At 38.8% G+C, this 20,217-nt stretch overlaps 1 protein-coding gene across 2 annotated transcripts in view; it reads right to left on the minus strand.

The window, feature by feature from the left end:
* ITGB6 (integrin subunit beta 6) overlaps positions 1-20,217 on the minus strand; it is a 154,843-nt gene that overhangs the window by 72,741 nt on the left and 61,885 nt on the right. The window contains exons 1-3 of one of the 2 annotated variants that reach the window (XM_036253893.1): positions 1,386-1,498; positions 1,206-1,281; positions 406-485 (exon numbers count right to left, since the gene is read on the minus strand). In XM_036253893.1, the coding sequence (XP_036109786.1) occupies positions 406-485; positions 1,206-1,281; positions 1,386-1,430 (201 nt within the window). In that variant the 5' untranslated portion in view covers positions 1,431-1,498. Of the gene's footprint in view, positions 1-405; positions 486-1,205; positions 1,282-1,385; positions 1,499-20,217 lie in introns of those variants that run through there. The other variant, XM_036253895.1, reaches the window with a different exon arrangement.

Here is a 20,217-nt window from a genome sequence, read left to right on the forward strand (position 1 = left end):
GCAATGATCCAGGATGGACTGTGGTTCCCAGAAGGATTATAACTACAGTACTGAAGTCAAATACATGTTTCACTTTAGAAAATACCATCTCCATGACCTCTGATGGCATTTGAGGTGTAAGCACTTAGAAATGGCTTTAATATAAGAGAAGGGATCCGTTTAAATAGAGGATCCGAGTTAAATATTTTTCAGAATAAATTGACATTCACTCCCGCTGCAAATGACTTTTGAAAGTAATCATATTAATGACTACTTTGATCTCCTAATGCACACTGTTTTTCCCTCCTAGATTCGTCTCACCCCTATAACCCCATAGAAAGCAGGACGCTATTGGAACAACCACTGATGGAATTAACATAAGCGTAACTGCGGCTTTTCCAAACACTTTGAGGTCATTTGTTTTACCTCCTGAGAACACCAGGCACACTGAGGTCCGATGAGTAAGCAGTCTTCACAGGTTTCTGCGGCTCCCGTGGCACAGCCACCTGCGTTTAAACCCAGCAAGACACAAGGGATTCAGCACATTCTCAGTCACTCCATTTTCACGACTTATGGCTCTTAAAGTAGTTGAACAAAGCAATATCAAAGTTTATTTTTGTCTTCGAAGATCAGTCCTCAAAATGTTAGCAATTCGCAAAGTTTACATTTGGCATCCACCGCATTGAAAATATATATACGTCTTATTAGCCAAAAATGATCATTCTCTTTATTCTAAAAACATGAAAATCTTCCAGTGTTCACAAATATAAAACCATTATTTTGTCCTCATTCATTATCATCCACTTTAATTTCTAAAATTATTTGCACCCATTTAAAAGGCTTCTCTCTTAAATGTACTATATTTTTATTTTTAAAATAAATCTCTGTTCTCTCTCAAAGTTATTACTCTCGTACAAAAATATACCTAGTGGAGTTATCAAAATGATTGTCATAAATGTATTAAGAAGTCCTGTTGTGTAGTAATGCTGTTTAATTCCCCTCATTAAAATGCCCGTGCAACCTTTGTATTTATTTACCTTAAGCCTAGAGCATATGCCGTGGGAACAGCCCTGTGTCTGCCTGTAATTTGTTAAAGTGTTCGTTCAATGGCAAGAAAGCAATCAAACAGATCAAATAAAAAATGACTTCAGATCGAGTTTCTGAGCCAAATGACAGGTTTGTCAAGCATACCACGAAAGCAATACATCGGCGAGCTCAGGTCTTACCTTGTACGTGACCATTCCTTCCTAGAAATAGAAAGAACAGGCAAAGCAGTTCAATCCCCATTCGTTTCAGTTCTCGCTGTGCAGACAGATTAAAAAATGAATTACCTTCAACATTACAAGACCAAAGCTGAACATCGTTAAAGTTCTTTCTGGAAGTGTAAAATTTTAAATACTACTTACACTGCTTTGAAAAGAAACTTGAGATGTAAATAAAAAAGTTTTCATTAAGACTGAGATGAAAACAGAGGCTACCTGGACAGGTAAAGAAGAAAAGCTGTGCTTAAAAGCAACTTCAACATGATTTACTTCCTTGTTCTCCTTATAAGGAAAGCAGGTGTACAATCACCAAGAAGGTGGGGAAATTCATTCAGTAGAATATTTGTGTGGAAATTCTATTAGTCTCTCTGCATCCTAGAGAAAGTCAATACCTTTAGTGAAATATTGATCAGTGAAATGTCACAAGAGCAATTAAAATGATTTAAAGTTGTTTTAAAGTTAAGTTTAATTAAATGAAAATAGTAAAGATGATAAGTGAAACACAAATATATAAGAAATAGGTAAGGAGGGTTTCAAAAAATGAGCTAGAGAAAAATACCTGAGATTTTTGTATTCCATTTTAAATCCTTTGCAGAGAATTGAAATAAACTCTGAAAAATATAAACCATTTTACAGTCAATTTACAAGGCAAGCTAGTAAAAGCAAAACATTGTGCTTCCTTGTTTTTCAAATTGGGTGAAAGATATTTTTCTATAAGTATAGAAAAGTAAGCAATATTATAAATAAATACAATATATTAAAATCAAATTAGACCACAAATGGACTCAAAACAACAATACTGGAAACAGAAACATTGATGCCCAAGATTCTGAGTCCCTCCTGATAGGGACCAAGTGCTCTATTTTTGAGTACTGTCCCAGCTTCTAGCTCACCACTTGGAATATAGAAGGTATTTATTTGTCGAACAAAAGAGTGACAAATTTCAAGGCTCTACAATCTATGACTAAATTCATGAGAGTGATTACATATGTTTTCCTAATGTATTCAAGAGGATGTTCTGGGATTTGTAGCACCTCCAAACATGCAAGAATCAAATATTCACTTTGTTATTCTCCAAACTGGATTTAGGCTTCTCTGTGGTTGGGAGATTATCTTTTAAAAGTGTATTTCTAAGCAAGTATATAAATCCTGTGAAGAGAGGAACACTAATTATAGGTTCTTCTCAGAAGGCTATGTTCAATTTTGAACCCTATCATACACAGGACCTGGGAAGAACATGGCATGAATCCTGTAGAGAGAAAACAGAATTATTAAAGAGTTGGAAGTATGCCTTTTGGGAGAAAAATAATTATATGACATAAGTTGATTTAGCTTGAAAAGAAGAAAAGATTGATGCACAAATTATCTGTGTCCCTGATATTGTCTCCTTTTTTGTATTTAGTATCAGATTTCATTCATTGATTCATCCAACAAATATTTATTAAACATCTACTTTGTGCCAAGGATTGTTCTAGAAGAAGAGAATATGTCAGTAAACAAAGCCGAGCTCTTGACACATAAAACATGTATTCTTGGCCTGGGGGAGCAGTAGTAGTGAGACAAGAGTCTTAAAATTGGGCAGTGATAAGGGCTATGAAAATTATAAAGCTGGGTAAAAGGAAAGAGGACTAAGAAGGGTGTGTTATTTTATTTAAGATAGTCAGGGAGGATTTCTCTGCTCAACTGACATCTAACAGAGCCCTAAATGACTTGGACAACAATGTGCAAAGGCCCTGAGACAGCCTCATGCTAAGCATTTTCAAGGACAGTGGAGAGCAAGACGAGAGACAGAGAGGGTAGTCGCAAATGTGGACAGACTGAGGGGCAGTTGTCAGATTGTATGTAGGCTTGACCTTAAATTTTATTTTAAATGTATTGGACTGTCATTGAAAGATTGAAAGCAGGGGAATGATATTATTTAATTTACATTTAACAATGATCACTCTGGCTGCCACTGAGGTTAGAATGTATGGGACAAGACTGGAAGGTGGGAGACCAATTAGGAATTTATGGCTGTTGTCTAGGACAGAGACTGGTAGTTGGGACTAGGATGTCAGTGATGCAGAAAGACAGAGGTGGTCAGACAAGATATAATTTGAAAACAGAGTGTGCTTATGGATTGGATTGTGGATATGAAAGAAAAATATTTTTGTCTTGAGCAAACGAGTGTATGATACTCTTTCTTGAGAGAAGTCATCCTGGGAAACAATCAGATTTGATGTGGAGATCAGGGCTCAAGAATATGTTAATTTTGAGACATCTAGAAAATAATCAAATGAAGATGCCACATGGGCAGTTTGATATCTGAGTCTGCAAGTGGGGTATGTTGAAGTGTCAAGTATAAATTTGGGATCATCAGCATGAGTTTAAAGATATGAGGCTGATGGCATTTAAATATATGAGGCTGAATGAGATGGTCAAGGATTGAATGGCCTCTGAGGACTGAGCCTGGGGCCTGCCGATATCTAGAAGTCAGGAAGAGAAGGATCAAGTCAAGAAAGCTGTTATCTAAAGAACATTCCTTCTTGTTAAGAAAAGTGCCTGCCTTTCTTGGAAGACAATTATCCAAGTATCTCTCACATTTCTGCACATCTCGCAAGCAAGGCACTGACTGTCTTTGTTCTGGGTTATCTTTTTAAGGATGTTTGTAAAGTGAAAAGCCATTGAAGATAGAGATCATGTCTCCCTTCAGATTAAGGGGCAGATTTGCTTACATTTTGGGAAAATAAAGTGCCATCCCCCAGAATCAGGAGCAGGCATGTTTACTGCCCATTATAAAAGATTCAGCTGCCCTAAAGTCAGGGCTTCTCTCTTGTAACACAACCTGCCACAGGTGCAGGTGTCACCTCTTCCCATGTAGGTCACCCTGTGGGAATTGGCCTTGGGAAACTGATGAAGGAAAGTGCTGACTCTCTGGCCACAGATACTGTCAATCTTTTATCTCTGACCCAGGCATCTCAGGTCTCTGTCAGCATCTAGGAATCTGTGTTGATCTAACTTGTCGGTTTACAAGTGCTCAAGCCCTTCACAGTTCTCAACAATCTCCTACTTGTAACCTCCCTTTTTCTATGGACTGAACATGTAATTTTCTGATCTCATTTTGGAAGATAAGAAGTTGCATCTCAGGAGACTGCCTGAAGTACCTTGAACAGTGCTGCCCTGGGATCCAGAGGTTTCCTCAGGTCCTGAGCGGTCTCTCTGCCCACCAACCTCCCTGGAAGTTACTATCATGCACTGCAGATGAGCTGGGATTAGGGATTCCTGCACAACTCTCCATCTTCCCACACTCTAAAAACTTTTATCTGAGGTTCTAGCTGCCATCAAAACCTCTTATTCCTGGGAACATGGTTTGACCACCTTTCCCAACCTGTCTTGCAGTTAAAAGAACTCTTGCCAGTGGGATATGAGTGGGAGTGATATATACCACTGTCAGGCCATCCCTGTGCCCCTCTGCCAATGGATGCAGGCAGGAACAACAAGGTCCTGGGGAACTCCAGACACTCGATGTGACCCTATGTTTAAATTGGGAACCTTGCACTATCCCATATACAGCATTCTATCAGTCCCTAAATAATAAGTGCACTGCTTTATTTGCTCTCCACCCCCCACTTCCAAGCCTTTGCACCCACCATTTGTGCAGCCTGGAGGCCCTTGCCTTCTTACTCCTTTCGCTTGGCTAACTCAACTCACCATCCAGGTCTCAGTGTAGACATTACTGAACTTCTGACATGAAGAAGTCTATGGTCTCTCCAGGCTTCTCTCCCAGGAGACTTTCCTCCAAGATGGCCCTTTTCACTTTTCTTGTAATTGTCTAAATCCTTGCCTCTCTCTCCTACTAGGCTGTGAGGTCTTTTAAAGCATTTATTTATTCAACAAGCATTTATTGAATTCTTACTAGGTATCAGGCAGGAACTGTCTTAGTTTTCTATGTATTCTAGCAAGCAGCAAAATACTTGGTACTTTGTAAATATTCAGTTAATATTCATCAAGTAAGTGGATGAATTTTATGTCTTCATTGTCTACTATTTTGCCTGTTATAAAACATGTACTCTATGAATATTAAGTATATAGATGATTAAATGAATAGATGGTTTTAGAAGGTACATAATGCAATTAGGAGAGAGAAAAGGTGTTTTCCACTTGGGTTGTGATGAAAGCTGAGAAAAGGCTTAAAATGCAGGGTAGAGAAAAGCAGCTGAATTTAAGAGAAGATATCAAGTACAACAACGCTACAATTAAACCTCCGCCCACTGTTTTCCTCTTGGCACCATGCCTGGTGCCCTCTCCTGGCAAGTACCTGTCCCTGTCCCATGAGCAGGCCAGCACCCTATAAAGCATCTGAATAAAAACTGTGTCCCCTTAACCAAGCCAATCAGATTAATTACCTCTGTTTCTGTGTATATATGGAACTTGAATAGAAAAATACAGACAAAAATCAGGGTTTGGTGACAGGGGCTGAAGCTGGCCCAAGAGAGGACATGAGCTTACAGGAAACATGATGCTTCATGAGTGAGCCAGTGTTTGCAGGAATCAGCAGCTACGAGGAGACAGGAGCCCAGGCCGAGGAAAGCTATGATGAGTAGATGGGGTGGTGGGTGGAGCATGTAAACAGTAAAAGCAGCAGAGGAGGAAGGGCGCCTGAGCCTCATGAACTGAAGAACACTAAAGTCAGATCCACAAACTTACTCTATTGACGGGACAGAACGTGGTCCAGGCCGAGAGCTGCCGTGGGGCCCAAATGCCATTCCAGATCCGATCTCCCTGAGGCCTGGCTCTTCCTGGGTTTCTCCAACATCCTGTCTCTTTTAGAGCAACATGTATTCTTACAACAAATTGCCATCACTTGTGAGTGGTTGAAAGGGTCTCTATATTCTTTAAAATCAAGAGATTTTAAGTCACACTATCTATATTGCCAGATAGTCCGGCTCCTTAGGCCCATTGGATACAATGCTACCATCTATTTGAGTGTCTGACAATTTTCAAAGGGTCTGAGCTGGGGAAGGTGGACTCACAGAGCGCTTCATATCTGGGGAAACAGCACCTACCGTGCTCTGCCCTTCAACCGGCCTTCGCTTCTGAGATTTGGAAATGGGCTGTCTTCAGTGGAGTCCTGACTTCAGGAAGCCATATGAACCCCTCTGACTCACTGCGTTTCAACTTGGTCTTTCCAGGACCCAGACATTCATCTACATCAGAGAATGACAATCTAAGGCCCAGCTGGGCCAGCCCCAGGGCACCCCACAACACACTTGGGAGAGTAAATACTGATTCAACCTGGCTGGGAGCCAATTCAAACCCCGGTGACCTTAGTAATGACTGCCAGGTATTGGGATGGTATTGCTGTATTTACCTGCTTTATTTCAAGTATTGGTGACAAGTCTACCTCTTGTCCTCTGTCTTTCCATGAAAATGTCTCAGAGTGAGCAGCTAAAAGAAGACAGTGGAAATGGATGCTTCGTGTTTGGGTATGGCCCAGATGTGACTTTGTGTGTGATGGGCCGCACAGAGGGCTCTTTGCAGATGTTATGGCTGACTTGCAGGTGTAACTTGGGAAGCACGAAATCTGGAAGTGATACCTTGTTTCACATTTCAAGAACTTCAGAAAAATTCTTCTACATGTTTCCTGAGGAGGAAACTGCCAGTCAGGAATTGTGTACCTAGAAAAATGACCCTTCAGTAATGAAAAAAAGTTAGAGACATTTTCATGTTACTGAAAACTGATCATTTACCCCCACTCAAGACAAGTATCTATCCATCTTTCTATCTATCTATATATATCTATATATAAATAAGGGTGTGTAACAGTTTTCTTTCATCTTGTTGTATAATACCCACAATGTGTTAAATGCTAGGGAAATTTTTTGTGGCCTAAGTCTCACATTCTAGTCTGGAGTTTATTTCTTTTATTGTGGTAAAATATACATAACATAAAATATATTATTGTAAACCATTTTTAAGTATAGTTCATTGGCATCAAGTATATTCACACAGCCATGCACTTTTCATTACTATCATCTCCAGAACTTTTCATCACCCCAAAATGAAACTTTATATCCATTAAACAATAACTTTCTATTTCCTTGGCCCCTGGTAACCATTATTCATTCTTCTTTCTATCTCTATGAATTTGATAATTCTAGGTAACTCATATAACTAGAATCACACAATAAAGCCTTTGTGTTTAGCTTATTTCACTAAGCATAATGTTTCCAAAGTTCATCTACATTGTAGCATCCATCAGAATTTCATTCCTTTTTAAGGCTGAATAATATTCCATTGTATGAATATACCACATTTTGTTTATTCATCCATCATTGATTATTTGGGTTTTTCCACCTTTTGGTTATTGTGAATAATGTGCTATGAACATGGGTGTACAAATATCTGTTCGAGTCTGGAGCTTACTGTTTAAAGTCTCCATGACACCCATGATGGGAGGAAGTTGGGTGTAGTGGGAAGAATTTAGGTTTTGTATGTGGGAAGTCCTGGGTTCAAATTGTAGCCCTGCCAGGTCCTACTGTATATCAGTGGGGATAGCATTTATCTCCCAGCACTTTAGTTTCCAGACTGTGAAATAGTGATAATATCCACTTTTCAGGATTATGGTGAAGATTTAATTATACCATTCTGGGATATATCCAGATTTTGTGAGACCAGAAGATTACATGATTTAGGGGGCACTCTTTAAATAAAGGAATGCAGAAAATATACATAAAGTCCAGGGAGCACAGAGAGTTCCTAACAAGATGAACTCAAAGAGGCCCACACCAAGAAACATCATAATTAAAATGCCAAAGTTTAGAGACAAAGAGAGAATCTTAAAAACAGCAAGAGAAAAGCAGTTAGTTGCTTGGGGAGCTCCCATAAGAATGTCAGCTGATTTCTGACCAGAAACTTTGCAGCCAGAAGGAATTGGCAAGAAATATTCAAAGTGATGAAAAGCAAGGATCTACTACCAAGATTACTCCACCTAGTAAAGCTATCATTTAGAAATGAAGGACACAGAAAGAGCTTCCTAGACAAGCAAAAGCTAAAAGAGTATTATAACAAATGTTAAAGGGTCTTCTTTAAGAAAAAGAAAAAAATATGAATAATAAATGGCCATAAATAAAGAATGAAATCTTACACTAATGACAGCATAGATGGACCTAGAGGGTATTATGCTAAGTGAAATAAGTCAGTCAGAGAAAGACAAATATCACATGATTTCACTTATATGTAGTATCTAAAGAACAATATAAATGAACAAACAAAACAGAAACAGACTATAGATACAGGGAACAGACTGAAGATTGGCAGAGGGGAGGAGGGTTGAGGGAATGAGTGAAAAAGATAAAGAGATTGAGAAGTATAGATTGGTAATTATAAGATAGTCATGAGAATATAAAGTACAGCATAGCAAATACAGATAATAACAGTGTAATAAATATGCATGGTGCCAATTGGGTACTGGAAATACTACGGTGAACACTTTATAAAGTATAGGATTGTCTAACCAGTATGCTGCACACCTGAAACTAATATAAAATAATATTGAATCTAACCTGTAATTGAAAAAAAAATTTTTTTTTATCCTCACCCGAGGACATTTTTGCATTTATGTTGAGATAGAGTGAAAGGGAGAGAGGGAGAAAGAGAGAGAAACATCGATGTGAGAGAGACACATCGAGTAGTTGCCACCCACACAACCCCAACCAAGGTATGTGCCCTTAGTGGGAACCGAACCCGGGCCTCTCTGGTTCGCAGGCTGACGCTCCAACTGCTGAGCCAAACTGGCCAGGGTGAAAAAAAATTTTAAATTAGAGAAAAAAAAAAACTTTAAAAAAAGGAATGCAAATTGGAAATAAATTAGGTATGAAAGTGTATATTTATTTTAAATGAGAAAGAAAAAACATCCATGACAACACATTACTGAAGCCTGGCGATCCCATGCCCTTTCTATTTGTTATCACCTTAAGCAGTTGACTACAAATGGTTACCTAGAAATCCTTCCTGGTAATTCTACCTGGTAATCCCCACCTGGGCTCCCAGCCACTCACAGGCACCTGTGTAAACTAGGGGACTGAATTAGGCTCCCTCTGCTTCATGGTAAATCCCAGCTCTGATTTTTTTCAGGATTCTTGTTTATTCTAGTTCATTTTATTCAGCACTTTCCATGTGCCAGGTACTGTTAAATATGTACCAGCACTGCCCTATTTAATCTCACAATATGCCTATGAAGTATATACCTTACCTCCATTTACTAGATGAGGAAACTGAGGCACAAGAAGCTGCCTAACCTGCCCAAGGTCGCACTGCAGCTCAGGCAGCAGAGCCCCGGAAACAGATCCCTCCCTCCAACCTGAACTCCGCGTTACAGCGCAAACTGCCTCCTGATGGATAAAGGTTGTTCGTACAATCATAAAGCAGCTGTCAACAAGAAATGACATTCTCCAAGGAACTTTTAAATGCATTTGCCTCTCAGCCTCTAGACCCCTTGTTCCAGCTCCAGCTCTAATTGTCTCCTTTCGGTTTGTTTGTTGTTCATCCTGTGGGTCATTCACCACCAAAAATGAGACAGAAATGTAGTCCTGGATCATAATATCCTTTTTTATTCCTGCTCTAATTTAAGTCTGGTACATATATATCTCTTCCAAACAAACTTGAAACAAAACATGGGGCCCGGCCCTTCAGGAGACCACAGGTCAAAGAGCCAGGCCTGGGGTTGAGTCCAGGAGAGGGCGGTCACAGACATTTCCTGCGGCCATGGATGACTCAAGATTAACTCCTGGCCCTCCACCCACTTCGGAGCTCGGCAGTTAGTCACACTGCCCATTTAAGGAAGGCAGTTCTCACTTGCAAGTCTGATGCAAATCTTGCCTGTGAGGCCTGCTTGAGAAACTCACTGACCTCAGGTTTTAGAAATTACCTTGAAGTCTACAAGAACTGAGCTCCTTCTGTCCTTTAGTTTATGGAATAAATCCAAAGATGACATTTTTCCATAAAATGCCAGTGAATGAGAGTTTCCTCAGACTGGATTCTCAGAACTAGATGCTCTCTTTACGTCCCTATTTTTCTGTTTAAGAAGCAAATGGTATGCCACGGCAGGAGGTCCATAGGAACAAATGGGAATAGTGATTGCAAAGTGATTTATTTGCTTGTTCACAGCTTGCAAAACTGCTAAGCATTATTTTCTCTTTTCTTTTAGAAAGATAATTCAGACAACCCAACCAGGGGTTAAGATTCCTTGTTTTAAAGCAAATATTTGTTTTTCTGATGAGCACCATCTCTTACTTCTGGGACTGAACTAGACAGTGGTATTACTAGTAAAAATGGACTCTGAATCATTTATTCACTCACTCACTCACTCACTCACTCACTGAGCAATATCCCAGGTACCGTTCTGGGAACAGAATGTTGATTAAAACCAACAAAGTCTGGCCAGGCTGGGTAGCTCAGTTGGTTAGAATGTTGTCCCGATATGCCAAGGTTGTGGGTTCAGTCCCTGGTCAGGGCACATACAATATGCAGCCAATGAATACATGAATAGGTAGAACAACAAATCTCTCTCTTAAAAAAAAAAAAAATCAACAAATAAAAATTTTAAAAACCAACAACAGAATGGGAGAGACACCTACAAAGAAAACACCCAAACAAATAAAGATGTCAGGAAATGATAAATGCTAAGAAAAAAAAGCATAGTAAGAAGTCAGTGAGTGACTGAGATGAGGTGGCCAGAGAGGTCTCTGATAAGACGGCCTTAGGCAGCACCCTAGGGAAGTAAGGGAGGAAGTCACATAGCTTTCTGGAGGAAGAATAAGCAAATGGCCCCCAGGGGGAGTGTTGGGGACCAGCAAGGTGGCTGGTGAGACTGGTGGAGGGTGTGGGTGGGCACAAGAAGATAACAGAGGATAGGCCAGAGAGGCAAAGGGTGGTACAGAGCTTGTAATGAGAGCCTTTTGGGTCATGTTCAGGCCTCTGGATTTGTGTTCTGAGAAGAGAAGCTTTTATGGGTTTTGGTGGACATGCTATAGCTTATTATTATTATTATTTTTTATCCTCACCTGAGGACATTTTTGCATTTATCTTCAGATAGAGCGGAAGGAAGAGAGGGAGGGAGAGAGAGAGAGAGAAACGTCAACGAGAGAGAGACACATCGAGTGGTTGCCACCCACATGACCCCAACTGGGGCCGGGGACAAACTGCAATCAAGGTACGTACCCCTAGCGGGAACTGAACCCTGGACTCTCTGGTCCACAGGCCGACATTCTAACCACTGAGCAAAACCGGCCAGGGCTGTAGCTTATGTTTTGAAAGGATCACTCTGAGTGGCAAGAATAGAAACTGGTAGATCTATCAGAGGCTATTTCAACAGTTGAGGCCAGAGATGATAAAGGCTTGGACAAGAAAGATAGCAAGAAGTGGTTGGATCCTGGACACCCGTCTAATGTAGACAGGGTCTACAGATGGATTGCTGGCAGGGAAAGAGAAATTGAGGGCTCAGAAATGACTCCGCGTAATGGAGGCCCCTACTTGATAACCCCACCATCACTCACAGGTTTCTCCAGACATGTCAGAGAGACCTCATCTAGTACCTGTCCATCATGAGCATGACAGTGAGCTCCAGTCAACTTGAACAACCTGTGGAGTCATAACTGTAAAAGGTGTTCTGTGCAGAACGGGCAAGGTCGGAACTGTGCGGGGATGTGCTCTGCGGAGAGACTGTCTCCGTGCTTATGTCATTAACATTCCTTCAGTTCAGTAAAAGTCCAGCCAGCTGGTATCTCTGTTCAGAATTCTCTGTGGCTTGGCATTTGGAGAGCAAAAGAAAACATGGAAAATCCCCGTGGTCCTATGGTTCTCTCTATTGCACTGGTAGACTGTTGGTTCAGTTTCAGTAGCAAAAGGGTCTCCTCTAACAGATTTTTTTTTTTGAAAATGTATATCTCATCAGGCCACTTGGTAAGAAGGCAGGAGAGGTGGGTATGTACACACACACACACACACACACACACACACACATATTTAAATTATTGCAAAGTGGAAGGATTTCAGATATTGTTTTTGACACTAAAAAAAGCCTTTGACAAAATCCAGCATCCATTTCTGATAAAAACGCTCAGCAGTGTGGGAATAGAGGGATCATATCTAGACATAATAAAAGCCATATATGAAAGACCTACAGCCAACATCATACTCAATGGGCAAAAACTAAAAGCATTTCCCTTAAGAACAGGAACAAGGCAAGGATGCCCACTTTCGCCACTCCTATTTAACATAGTACTGGAAGTCTTAGCCACAGCAATCAGACAGGAAGAAAAAATAAAAGGGATCCAAATTGGAAAGGAGGAAGTGAAATTGTCATCATTTGCAGATGACATGATACTGTACATAGAAAACCCCAAAGACTCCACCAAAAGCTTACTAGACTTAATAAATGAATTTGGCAAAGTAGCAGGATACAAAATTAACATCAAGAAATCGATGGCATTCTTATACACCAATGATGAACTCACAGAAAGAGAAACTAAGAAAACAATCCCATTTACCATTGCGGCAAAAAAATTAAGATACCTAGGAATAAACTTAACCAAAGAAATAAAGGACCTATTCGCAGAAAACTACATGTCTTTGAAAAAAGAAATAGAGCAAGACATAAAAAAGTGGAAGCACACACCCTGTTCATGGATTGGGAGAATTAACATCATTAAAATGTCCATATTACCCAAAGCAATCTATAGATTCAACGCAATCCCCATCAAAATACCAACGGCATACTTCACAGAATTAGAACAATTACTTCAAAAGTTCATATGGAACCAAAAAAGGCCTCGAATAGCCACAGCAATCTTGAAAAGGAAGAACAAAGTTGGAGGGATCACAATACCAGATTTCAGGTTATACTACAAAGCCACCATAATCAAAACAGCCTGGTACTGGCACAAGAACAGGTATATAGACCAGTAGAACAGAATAGAGAACCCAGAAATGGACCCAAGGCAATTTGCTCAATTAATATTTGACAAATGTGGCAAGAGCATACAGTGGAGTAAGGACAGCCTCTTTAATAAATGGTGCTGGGAAAATTGGACAGCTACTTGCCGAAAAATGAAACTAAACCATCAACTTACACCCTATACCAAAATAAACTCAAAATGGATAAAAGACTTAAATGTAACTCATGAATCCATAAAAATCCTAGAGGAGACTGTGGGCAACAAAATCTCAGACATCATACGCAGCAGAATTTTTACTGACACATCACCTGAGGCAATAGAAACAAAGGAGAAAATGAACACATGTGACTACATCAAACTAAAAAGCTTCTGCACAGCAAAAGATACAATCATCAAAACGGAAAGGCTACCCACTGTATGGGAGAGCATAATTGCCAATGATATATCAGATAAGGGGTTAATTTCCAATACATATAGAGTGCTCATACAACTCCACAAAAGGAAGACAAAGAATCCAATTAAAAAATGGGCAGAGGAACTAAATAGACACCTCTCCAAACAGGACATACAAATGGCTAAGAGGCATATGAAGAAATGCTCATCATCACTAATCATCAGAGAGATGCAAATCAAAACAACAATGAGGTATCACCTCACACCTGTCAGAATGGCCGCCATCAACAAATCATCAAACAACAAGTGTTGGCAAGGGTGTGGAGAAAAGGGGACTCTAGTACACTGTTGGTGGGAATGCAGACTGGTGCAGCCACTATGGAAAACAATATGGTGTCACCTCAAAAAATTAAAAATTGATCTTCCATTTGACCCAGTGATCCCACTTCTAGGAATATACCCTAAGAAGCATAAAACACCAATAAGAAAGAATATATGTACCCCCATGTTTGTAGCAGCACTATTTACAATCGCTAAGATCTGGAAACAGCCCAAGTGCCCGAATGGATAAAAAAGCAGTGGTACATATACACAATGGAGTACTACGCAGCGGTAAGAAAGAAAGATCTCTTGTCCTTTGAGACTACATGGAGGGACCTGGAAAGTATCATCCTAAGTGAAACAAGCCAAACAGACAAAGACAAATTTCATATGATCTCACTGATTTGTGGAATATAATGAACATAACAGTTTGAGGAATGGGGTAGTCCCAGAGATGCGGAAGCGGGGTACAGACTGACAGTCCCCTAAGGAGTGGGGAGGTGGGGGAGGGATGAACCACAGAACTTATACGCATGTATGCATGAACAGTGGACATGGACAACAATCTGGGGAAGGGGCAGGGAGGGGAGGGGGAGGGGGGAATCAGTGGGGTAAAAAAGGAGAATCATCTGTAACAAAAATTAATCAACAAAAAATAAATAAAATAAATAAATTAATTAATAAAATAAAATAAAATATAATAATAGGGAAGGTTGTTATTCTTTTTTAAAATTTTCTAAATATTTATTTATTTATTTATTTATTTATTTATTTATTTATTTATTTATTTTTTCGAGACAGAGGAAGGGAAAGAGAAAGAGAGAGAGAGAAAGGGAGAGAGGAGAGAGAAAGAAACATTGATTTGTTGTTCCACTTATTTATGTATTCATTGGTTGATTCTTGTATGTGCCCTGACTGGGATCTAACCCACCACCTTGGTGTATTGGGACATGCTCTAACCTACTGAGCTACCTAGCCAGGGGAAGGTTGTTATTCTATAAAACACTGGGGAAAATGGTGGCCAATAATTATGTCTGAGGAATACCTTTGAGAAGATATGTAGAGGATTAATTACTTTCAACTGCCATTTTATGGACTTTTCTTACTGCTGCTGATGCCCACTCACGGAATCCTATCACTCAGTTTACACAAAATCAAACAGGGAAAAGGATTGAGCGTGATGTACAAACACCCTAATTGTTAAAAAGGATAAACAATAAATTATTCTTACCAAATGTCATTCCTATGGTGATGTCTCAAGAACTGGAACAGGAGGAAGAAGAAAAGCCTTTGAAAGCGTATTCAGTCCTGGCCGGTGTAGCTCAGGGATTAAAAATCCAAGTGTGAATTCATTTGTTTCCTGATGCGTTTTGAATGCATTACCCAATTTAAAAATCTTTCAAGATGGATTTTTCCTGTAGAAAATACTTTTTCTAAGGGAAGTCTGGAGGACAGTTCTGTTAGATGACAGTGCAGATGAAACACTTGGAGGTACTGCGCCGAAGGGTCTTGGGTTAGATTCTCAGTCAAGGGCACATACCTGGGTTGCAGGTTTGATTCCCACCCTTGTTGGTAGCATGCGGGAGGCAACCAATCAATGTGTCTCTTTGACACTGATGTTTCTCTCTCTCTCTCCCTCCCTCCCACCCTTCTACTCTAAAAGTTAATGGAAAAAATATCTTCGGGTGAGAATTTTTTAAAAAGTATATTCAGATGTCATCTAATTAAAGATGGTATATTTGATTTTTAGACAACAGAGGTAATAGATCTAAATATTGTTGGGCATAATATCTGTCAAACAAAAAGAGGCTCCAGTGAGCTGTGAGATGTGAGAGACTTGTTTGAGGGAGTATGAAGACCACCTGGCCGTCCTGCAGCCTGTCCGCCAGAACTACTCCTGTGAGGCTGTGCTTGCGAGGACCCCTCCCGAGCGCAGGTCGCTGAGCAGAGTGTAACAGGGTTTCTTTGACCAACGCACAGTGCCGCCAAAGGCTCCACAGTAGTTTCAACGTTCACTAAACTCGTGAATCATTTTCTTCATATGAAGGAGTTCAAAGTATTACAATTCCAACCCAAACATATAAAATGAAGATTTTTTGATAGGAAAAAAAATGTTGTTAGTTGCAATTTGGGGGGGAGGGGGCGGGGAGGCAACTATTCCTTTTTACATTGATGAAACTATAATACCTTGGTCATCAGTAGAGTAATGTCTAATTGCATGGAAAATGCCATTGTCAGCCCTGGTCTCAGTCCAGACCTTGGTGGATTATTGGACATTTGTTGCCTACTGTAAATTAATTTTTAAATGGTTTCAGGCTTAAACTTTAGACAATCAGAATTAGGACAACAGGATTTAAATGTTATCTCCACCAATGGAATGCTTTATTTTTATGTATGTCACTGGAGAAAGAGCACTGAATAAAGTATTACATTAGTACAATAATAAGGTACCGATACTGTTTCCCAAACTGTATTCTGAAGAGAGCTGTTAATCTTTGCCCTAATAATGAAATGTTCCTATGGTGTAGTTATAGACTATTAATCTCCTCTATCAGAAATTCACCATGCACATTAACCTATTAAACACTTTAAGAAACCCCACAGTGAAGACAATTTTGTACGTTTGTTTAATAATTAAACAAGCAAGTATTTGCTTAGGGAAAGCCTTTTTACTTTATGTACTTATTAACACCTCTGAATCCATTTCCACCTAACAGTTTCAGAAGTGCTACAAGAGAGGATACATACTCTGAAAGCTTCATGAGATTTTACCTAGCCTGCGGTCCAAGAGACCAAGAATCAAATTTCAAAATTGTAACCAGATTTCCTAAGAAAATCCAAGTGTGAATTCATTTGTTTCCTGATGCGTTTTGAATGCATTACCCAATTAAAAAATCTTTCAAGATGGATTTTTCCTGTAGAAAATACTTTTTCTAAGGGAAGTCTGGAGGACAGCTCTGTTAGATGACAGTGCAGATGAAGCACTTGGAGGTACTGATGACTCATTATAAATCTCTAAACTCAGACCCATGCCTTGACCTTGGTTACGTAAAAAGCCCAGATACTAGTACTGAATGACTTCGGCTGCTTTCCCTTGTGAAATGGACTCCCGGCACTGCTTACATTGCTGGGCACACTCTCCCCTGGGCAGACCACTCCACTGCTGCTTGGTCCGCCCTCTGCCTGTTCCTTACTGGTGCAAGCTCTCTGTCCATCAGTCAACCCATCTTGCTTCCAGAAGATCTAGAATAGTCGCCTTAGGACAGCAGATTTTCTTCTCTGAGTGGGAGGCATATCTTCAGGTGAGAAAGTGTGCAACACTTTGTTCCAAACTTTTTTCTTTCCTGTGTTCTGAAGCCTTTCAGAAGCACAGGTTCAGGCGAGGCGAGAGCAGTCTGCTTGAATCTGGATCTCTTCTCTTGAAAACCTCACTTCTTACAATGACCCGTTTTAAGTCATTTTCTAACAATAAAAGTGTTATTCTTTAACTGACATGGGAATCTAAGTGACTATATGGAAAAACAGGTCACTTGTCTACCTTGTGGGGTGTCAAAATAGTAAAGAAAGAGTCACTAAATAATTTTACTTGATTTTCCAAAGAAAGGGTGAAATATAATACGGGTGGGTATTTTTGTGTGTTTTGGATTTTTGTGTGTGTGTGTGTGTGTGTGTGTGTGTGTGTGTGTTTAATTAAACCCACTAGCAAATAAACAAAAAACATGAGATTTGTTTCAAAACTATATTTGCAAGATTTTTTCTATGTTTCTGAGATAAACAAGCTAGATTACTCATTTGCAAGTAGTAGAATGAATATAAAAAAAATCAGTTTGAAAATCTGAAAACCAAAAATACTGAGGTATAAATAAATATTTAGGGACCGTGTTTAGGTTTACCTAGCATTGGAGTGAGACAAAACCACAGTTACAATTACATGTCTTACAACTTTACAAATAGAGCATCATCTTACTTTTGAAAAAAATCATTTGGCCTGCTTCATGGAACATTGCAAATATGAATTTCTTGGTCCTGCTAATAGCTAGCCCTCAAACAATAACAGAGAACAATGGCTCTTACAATGTGCCAAGCACTGGTCTAAATTTTTATCTCACTGTGAAGTGAAGTGCTGATTATTTCCCCCATTAAAAAACACAATATTTAAATTAATATTTAAGAACACTTTTAGATTAGTACAGAGAGTTCCCATATGCCCACACGCAGTCTTCTGTATTCTTCCTCATTAATAATACCTTACATTATGTGGTATGTTTGTTATAATTAATAAACAAGTTTTGATAGATTGTTATTATCTAAATTCCATACTTTATTCAGATTTACTTAGTTTTTTGTGTATGTGTAGGTATCCATTTATTCTATTATAATGTTTTCATACAGCAGTTATTTCAGAATGGCAGTCACATGTCTAGTGCAAGGTACAACTGTACAGTGTATCATTTTGAGCAATACATGATTAATTTTTTGAATATTTAATGTGAGAACGTTAGTGTACCAATACGTAAATGATATATATATGTGTGTATAAATATATTATTCTTGTTAATGTCTAAAGGAAAAAGAGCAGACTGGATAGAGAGCAACTTATTGAATCTGTTTCCTGAAGTATAAATATATACACATTTTTTAAATGCATTGGTTGTAAAGTATTTAAAATGCAAACACTTTTTTATGTTGTTTTGTTTTATTTGACAGATGTAGTATAGTATAGTAATTGGAAACATAGACTCATTTTTTTTTGTATTTTGGTATTTTTTAAATCATTTTAAATCTTTTAATTATAGTTGACGTACAATATTATATTAGTTTCAGGTGTACACCCCATTGGTTAGACATTATATAACTTACTAAGTGATCATCCCAATGAATCTTGTACCCATTTGACACCATACATAGTTATTAGAATATTACTGACTATATATCCTATCATGTGTTTTACATCCCCATGACTATTCTGTTACTACCAAATAGCACTTTTTTTTTTTTTTTTTGTGGTACGTGCCCCAAGCAGGAACTGAACCCGGGACTCTCTGGCCTGCAGGCCAACACTCAACCGCTGAGCCAAACTGGCCAGGGCCCAAATAGCACTTCTTAATTCCTTCATTTTTTTCACCCAACCCCTCCAAACCCCTCCCATCTGACAACCATCAAAATGTTCTCTGTATCGAAAGACAAATACCATAGGATTTCACTTATATGTGGAATCTAGTGAACAAAATAAACTAACAAACAAAATAGAAACAAACTCATAAATACAGAGAACAGACTGACAACTCTCAGAAGGGAGATTAGGGGACTGGGTGAAAAAGGGCAAAGGGATTAAGCAACAACAACAACATAAAACTCACAGACAGACAATAGTATGGCGATTACCAGGGGGAAAGGGAAGTAGGGGAGGTAGGAGAAGGTAAAGGGGCAATATGGTGATGGAAGGAGACTTGACTTGGGGTGGTGAACACACAATACAATATACAGATGATGTATTATAGAATTGAACCTCTGAAACCTATATAATTTTATTAACGAATGTCACTCTAATAAATTCAATTTAAAAAAAGAAAAAAATGTTCTGTGTATCTATGAGTCTATTTCTGTTCTGCTTGTTCATTTATTTTGCTTTTTAGTTCAATTGTTGATAGATATGTATTTATTGCCATTTACTTGTTCATATTTTTTATATTTTATATTTTCTTTTCTTCCTCTTTTTCTTAAAGAAGACCATTTAACATTTCATGTCATACTGCTTTGGTGGTGATGAACTCCTTTCACTTTTTCTTGTCTGGGAAATTTTTCATGTCTGTCCATTCTAAATGATAGCTTTACTGTGTAGAGTAATCTTAGTTTTAGGTTCTTGCTTTTCATTACTTTGAATATTTTTTGCCAATCCCTCTGGCCTGCAAAGTTTCTGTAGAGAAATCAGCTGACAGTCTTATGGGAGCTCCCCATGTAGGTAACTAACTGCTTTTCTCTTGTTGTTTTTAAGATTCTCTCTTTGTCTTTAACCTTTGGAATTTTAATTATGTTGTTTCTTAGTGTTAGGGACTCTCTGCACTTCTTGGACTTGTATATCTATTTCATTTACCAAGTTAGGGAAGTTTTTCATCACTTTTAAAAATAAGTTTAAAATTTGTTGCTCTCTTTCTTTTCCTTCTGGCATCTCCATGATGCGAATGTTAGTAAACTTGAAGTTGTCCCAGAGGCTCTTTACACTATCCTCATTTTTTTTTTTTTTTATTCTTTTTTCTTTTTGTTGTTCTGATTGATGTTTTTTGCTTTCTTATGTTCCAAATTGCTGTTTTGATTCTTGGCTTCAT

Source organism: Molossus molossus, unplaced genomic scaffold (genome assembly GCF_014108415.1).
Source record: "Molossus molossus isolate mMolMol1 unplaced genomic scaffold, mMolMol1.p scaffold_m16_p_11, whole genome shotgun sequence".
NCBI classification, from domain to species: Eukaryota; Metazoa; Chordata; class Mammalia; order Chiroptera; family Molossidae; genus Molossus; species Molossus molossus.